Source organism: Leopardus geoffroyi, chromosome A2 (assembly GCF_018350155.1).
Source record: "Leopardus geoffroyi isolate Oge1 chromosome A2, O.geoffroyi_Oge1_pat1.0, whole genome shotgun sequence".
Classification (NCBI taxonomy): domain Eukaryota; kingdom Metazoa; phylum Chordata; class Mammalia; order Carnivora; family Felidae; genus Leopardus; species Leopardus geoffroyi.
In genome coordinates this window covers 76,159,677-76,166,439 of record NC_059331.1, presented here as the reverse complement: position 1 = coordinate 76,166,439, position 6,763 = coordinate 76,159,677, and the positions used below count along the sequence as shown (strand labels likewise).

At 46.6% G+C, this 6,763-nt stretch overlaps 1 protein-coding gene across 1 annotated transcript; it reads right to left on the bottom strand.

The window, feature by feature from the left end:
- LOC123606262 (STARD3 N-terminal-like protein) lies at positions 1 to 2,797 on the bottom strand. The gene is made up of 3 exons (XM_045494381.1): positions 2,375 to 2,797; positions 2,143 to 2,260; positions 1 to 207 (listed from the first exon to the last, which is right to left on the bottom strand). Exons 1-3 carry the CDS (start codon positions 2,465 to 2,467, stop codon positions 26 to 28), a joined length of 393 nt encoding a protein of 130 aa, XP_045350337.1. The 5' UTR covers positions 2,468 to 2,797; the 3' UTR covers positions 1 to 25.
- Positions 2,798 to 6,763: the final 3,966 nt, after the last annotated feature.

The following is a 6,763-nucleotide window of genomic DNA, read 5'->3' as shown; positions in this document are numbered from 1 at the left end:
CGTGCCTGCGCTGTGAGATGTCTGCTCAGCAGCGTTCTGACAGGAGAGGGAGGGAGGGCTGAGCTTTTGAATGATGGATGAAAACACAGACGATAATCACATTTGTGTTACCTGCTTCAGATTCAGGAGGAGAATAAAACTGACCATCAGAAAGACCTCCAGGTATGAGTGCCGCCCTCTCCGAAGCATCCTGAACTATCAGGAGTCCTGGAAGGGAAGAAATTCAGAAGCTGAGAGTGACGTCACGGTTCTGGTAGCTTCTCGGCGAGGTTAGGCACAATAAAATGGTGTCGTTGCTACGCTAAAAAAGAGAAAAACCCTTGCCAGAAAGAAAATCTTTCAAACAAAAAATAGGTTTTGTTATCACGCTATGAACCAGTGCTGTGAGGACACATGGCAGCAGACTTAAAAACCTGCCCGTGACTCAGGGGATTCTTTGAGTCAGTATTTATGGCCTCTTTCCCTGGAGAACACTTTCCTCTCTGCAGAAATCACCATAATCAAAACCAAAGCACAAAGCAAAACCACCTGGTAAGTCATACAAATGGCCTCCAGTATTCACTTCGTTAGGGAAATAGCAAATGTAAGGCACAATAAGTGGAGAGACTTGTATAAATGTGGAAAGCGTCAGTAAGATGGGGAAGAAAGATTTATTATTTAAAAAGGTCCCCCCAGAAAAGGGAATTGAACAAATACAGAAAAGGGGAGGAACTGACGTGGAAGCTCAGGACGGGCCCCGTGAGCACAGGGAGCCTCGGCGGCGAGTCTCGTCCGGAGCTGAGCGAACACGAGAGAAGCTGGAGGAAGCCGCGGCCGAATCGCAGGTGCAGGTGTGAGCTCACTGCCTGCTCGTGACCATGAGCGTACCCGCTGCTCCACGTTTTCATCGATGCCAGTTCTGCCCTGTTAGTGCCTTTGAACGTGGTGGCATCACTCTCGCATTCAAGCCCCAGGGACATTAACAGCTGATATGCTTTCACCCAAGCTCGATTTGATGTTTATACACGAGTCCAAAAGCGACTTCCATTAGCTGTACCTGCCCTGCTCCACAACAGGTTTTCATACAAGCACAGAGGACACAGGACAGAAGACTTATCTAGGTCTGACAGGTGTTTAAAATGCACTCTTGAATAATAATTCTGTTCTTATAGATTTCTACTCTGTAAATGAGATTACTCAAAATAAATCCATTTACATGTTTACTCATTCTCCGTTATCCCTTGACGTTACAATCATACTTCACTTTCTCTAGGACATAGGACCTTATTTTTCCTATTTTGCAGGGCAATCTGAGCCAGACGCATGAAGGACCTAACCATGGCACATGGTAAAAGGCCTGGGTCTCTGTACTGAGTTTCAAACATGTCACCGCCAGAGGGCAGATGTGGCCCGTGGGCTTCTACTCAGGCCATCATGCAGAGAGGAATTCTAGCCCCATACTGAATCATGCAGCTCAGTCCATCACTGGGCCTTCCTGGTCAGTATCCACATGAGTCCACGCAGGAGATGACGGCCGCCCCGCAGGGCTCATGGTCACAGATCGCTAGGAGTCCCTCCGCTACTCACAGGGGGAGGTGGACCCTGAGCTGCGCACACGTGTCTGGCTGCTGTCTTCCCCCTCCCGCCCTCTGGGTTCCTCACTCACCCACCCCTCTCCCCCACCAGGCACCCCCTGTGCCAATTGGGGCCCCTTCCAGGCCACCACCTGCTGTAAGGTAGCAACGTGAGATTTGGCAGGATCGCGGACTCTGAGACTTACTGTCTCAGCTCAGCCTATCGTCTCTGCCATCCTTGTGTCCCTAAGGAACAGTCCTCTTCAGATGCACAAAGTGCTTGGTGTCCTGGGACCGCGATCACTGGGGATAAGGAGGTGCTGGCTGTTTCTGCTGTCTGACTGTCCCTCTCACCAGGGCTCACACTTTCTTCCAGAGAAGTCTGGCCTCACAGCTCCAGAGAGGAGCCACGTGCTCTCACTGTCCTGTCCTCCGCCCTGCTCTGGATTTCTGCTGGGTCCTCTGCATGGTGGAGACCCAAGACCCGCCTACCCCATCCAGTGTGGCTCCCTTCAAATCTGGCTTCCAGGCTCTTCCTTCTGGCTCGGTCCCCAGCCCATCTGAGGAGCCTAACCTGGGAGACACTTACTGTTTTCCTCTTCCGCCTCTTGAGGTAACACTTTGAAATCCAGGAACCACGTCTCAATCCAGGCAAGGAGGAACGAAATGATGGGTAGCACGTAGCCGAAAGCCCTTTGAGAGAAAAGCTGGAAGGACAGACGTGACCAGGAGAGGGAAATGCAGTTACCAGGAGCTCACACTGGAACATGAGCCTTCGCCAGTATAGACGGTAATTGTACACAAAACGTGGGAGGCTGTACCTTTGAGAGGATCACTTTTGCAAGTAAAAAGGCACTGGTCACTGCTGTCGTCAGCTGAAAGACACATAACCCAGCACCATTCGAGTTAGACATTTTACGCTGGGAAGCCCCCTCCTCACAGAGAGACCTGCCGGCGCCAGAAGCACCTAAGGCCTGGAGCAGCTCTGCCAGCCCGGGCCCTCCCACATCACCCTGTCCCCAGCCCCTAAACGCAGACGGGGCCACAGTGGGCTTCTCCGTGGTGCCCGATCCCTGACTGGCTACGCATGCTACCCTTCCTCCCTCGGTCTAGCAGGTCAGCGACCCACCTCCCTCGGTCTAGCAGGCTGGTGTGCTGGGACACTCAGGTTTGTCCCCCACAAGGTCCAACCTGCAAAGACCTCTCCCCACAGGAGGGTCCCCTGGAATACAGAGCCAGGGCTCCCCCTGGTGGTTGGGGAGCCCAGAGACAATCCCACGGGACCTGGGCCTTGTCCTTCCTTCACCCAACTAGGATCCTAGCAATGTGACAGCTGACCAGTGTGATGTCCACAGTAGCCTTGACTGACAGAATGGAGGTCAGGGGACATGGGTGTCAAGCTCAGGAAGTATTAACCAAGTGCGGGGTCAGCATTGTTAGCAAACTGCCATACACACACACACACACACACACACACACACACACCCCAGCCAGGTGAGCTACCTGGAGGAGGAAGCATTTTAATTCTGACACTAATGACATTTACAGTCTGACATTAAATGCAGTGTAGTACTAACGTCGGTGTATCATCAAACATCTGACAACCTTCACAATCAGCAATGTCTTCTTACACGAGCCGCATTTTGTTACTTTTCTTACTGACATATTTATAGTTATAGGTACATAAAACTAATAGATCATATAGAACAGAAAAGTCCAGTCATTGGTCTAATGTCTATACAAGAGAATTCTCAGTATGCTTCATTTTATTAACTTTTTTCCCTACATAAGTCAGTACTCAGCATCAGCTCATCAGGAGTGAACATCATGACTTTTCTCCACCAGTGCCCATTCAGTTTTCTTATTGTATTCAGTGTAGAAACAGTACAACTTAGTTTGTCATTTTCCCAGTAACTGAAAACGTCTCTACCGACTTATTTCTGAATATGGTGCAGGGATCTTCTACGGAAATGCCAGGAGACGCCGAGTGATTGACGAGTTCACAGAAGTCTAGAAACACTAATGCCAGGATCAGCGTGGGTGAAAATCTCAAACTGAATATAACAAGAAATGGTACAGGGCTTTTATATAATATTGGAGAAGACAAGTTTTTTTTAAATTTTTAAAAAATTTATTCACTTTTCAGAGACAGAGTGTGAGTATGGGAGGGACAGAGAGAGACACACACACACACACACACAGAATCCAAAGCAGGCTCTGAGCTGTTAGCACAGAGCCCGATGTGGGGCTTGAACCCACGAACCATGAGATCATGACCTGAGCTGAAGTCAGACACTTAACCGACTGAGCCACCCAGGCACCCCAGAAAGGTAAGTTTTCTTAAGCAGGACTCCAAATATGCAATGTATGTGGTAAAAAAAAAAAAAATCTGGCTACAAAATTGAGAATCTCTATTAATGAAAGTGCTTTAGACAAAGTTTAGACCATTGATAGATTAGCTGAGGATAGTTGTGAAAGTTAAAACTCGTAAAAGATAAATATCTAAGAGATAAATTCATTCAAATCAACAAGTAATTAATAAAGATTCCTAAAATCTTAATTAATTTTAATAATTTAACATATATAACATTTTATCTTTATTCGTATGGATGACATAGTTGTACTAACATATTATAGTAATATTTGCTTCATGTATATTTGTTTTTATAAGAATAATATATTACTGTTAATAGGAAATATAATTATAACTAACATCTTTATTTGCCTTACACTTTCCTAAGTGTTCTACCTGTATTAAACTATTTAAATTTTAGGGGCACCTGAGGGGCTCAGTTAGTTAAGTGACCAACCCTTGATTTTGGCTCAGGTCACGATTCAGGAGATTAAGCTCTGCATCAGGCTCTGCTTGGAGCCTGTTTGGATTCTCTCTCTCCCTCTCTCTCTGCCCTGCCCCCGCTTGCTATCTGGCTCTGTCTCAAAATAAATGAATAAATGTAAAATTAAAACCAAAAAATTACTTAAATTTTATAAGCCAATAAAGTATTTGCTGATTTCCCTTTTTGCAGATGAGGAAGCTGAGATTCAGCGCATTGAGAACCGGGTCCAGTCACACAGCCAGGAAAAGTGGGCCCGGCCGTGGGCAGCCTGGCTCCTCTGGGTGCTGTAGCCTCTGCCGCCGGCCTCCTTTCTGCTGTGCCCAAAGGACACGGACGGCCAAGTGTCCGAGGGACAGACTTTAGTGGGTGCCAGGTATAAACAGAGACCCTCAGCTTCCTCATCAGCGGCCCAGGGCAATAGCCTGCTGAAACAACGTGATCCTGTTTGGTGGCCATCAGGTTGGTAAAAACTATGATGTCAGATAATAAGCACAGTATTTAGAGACAAGGTGTATGCGTATTTCCTGGCAGCCGCAACCCCGGGATGATGTTCCCAGGGAAACCCGACTCCCAGCATGCAGAGACCCTGAGGTGTGGGTGCCAGCCTCGCTGGTGACAGCCAGTATGTGCAGCAGGACAAGTGCCTGTCACTGGCGGTGGAGGGATTCATGCAGTGGCTGCAACCAGCGGCAGAAGGAGCAGCACAGAGGAGCAGTGAACCTAATGGACGGACAGATGGACAGATGGATTGACAAGAATGTGATTCCATTTATATAGATGTAAAGATGCATTATTCATGAGCAATTCTCTGTAGTTTTCACAGCTACGTAAGACCCCAAATATACCAGTCAATCCTTTCATTCAAGGCTGGGGAAACGGGGGCCTTGCAAAGAGGAGATGCTGACCTAAAACTCCCAAGCACACCTGAGTACACAATTGAAAAACAGGTTTCCTGCCTAGGTTTTCTGGGCTCTTCCACTCACTGAGCTGAGTTATTTGCTGTAGTAGACTTCACTTACCTGGGCTCCAATGCAGAGCATAAGGTGTAGGACATACCTGTAATGGCCAGCAGGGAGTGCTAGAAGGCAACATAAATAACAAATGAAAAACTGTAGCGTGTAACCTCGGGAAGCACATTATAGAAAAGGAATGCGAAGTATGACAAGATGACCCTTTGCATTCACAGCAACAGCAAAATGAGGACAGAAATGAATTCCTGAAATACAAACATCCGAGTGGGTTACTTAGGGCACAGGCTTTGAGAGCCTGGCAGAACTGAAGTTCTTGCTGTGCTCTCTCTTAGCCAGGCAATCTCCAGGAAGTTACTTAACTTCCCTGATCCTCTGTTTCATCTGTAGCATGGGATGAATAACACCTACGTTACGCTTGCAACGACAGAATCAATATGTACAATGTTTGATGTTCAATAAAGGGTATTTGTTATTATTTAACAGGCCAATGATTTCTGTTATGATCTTTAAAAACAGTCTCTCACAGAAGGCAATCAACTGTTAATTCACAAGTGCTAGAGGAAATTTCTACAGGTTCTGAGGTCCAGCACTGTTAACTGAACGATTGTGCTTCAAGAACAGCTCACGCTCTTTGCTTACTGGCACATGAGAGTTATTCCAGAGTTCTGCAATCTTCCTGAAATTTTCCTTATGACCCCTACTCTTTAGAGCTTAAAAGAAATGCTCTCTCTCTCTTTCTCTCCCTCAGCCCCTCTTAAGGTAAGTTTTGCTGATTGAATAAAATCTAGTACTAATACTATGTTCGTTTCAGGGCTGTAGCTCCATCGTTTTTCTTGAACATTCTGGTGGAGGAATTTCTCTTGTTGCATTTTGTTTTCAGAATTCTCTTTCTGCTCTTGTGTGCTGGCAGATGCATACATTCTTGATTTTGAAACCATGCCCCATCTGGCCCAGCAGGGATTTTCCGGGACTGCAGACACATGTTTTTGCCTGGAACGGTCTGCTCTCGGAGCTGCTCCTGTGACAGCCTCGTGTCCCCTGCACGTGGTCCCTGAGCAGAGAATGGTCAGCCAGAGTCCCTGCCCTTCCTCCCTTCCTGGCTTCGGTGATGACACCTGTTATTGTACTCTTTTTTTTGCTAATTGTCATTATTACCGGTGGGAGATGATGACTCATTGTGGATTTGCTCGCATTTGCCTGAATTTCAGATAAACAACAAATAATTATGTAGCTTAAAAATAATTATGTGGTTTATGTCCAAATATTGCATAGCACTTCGCACTTTTTTTTCCATTAAATCTGATGAATCTATGCGAGGCTACTTTTTCACTTGAGGAGCCACAAAAATCTTCTCTCAAATTAATTTGCTACACACACACACACACACACACACACACACACA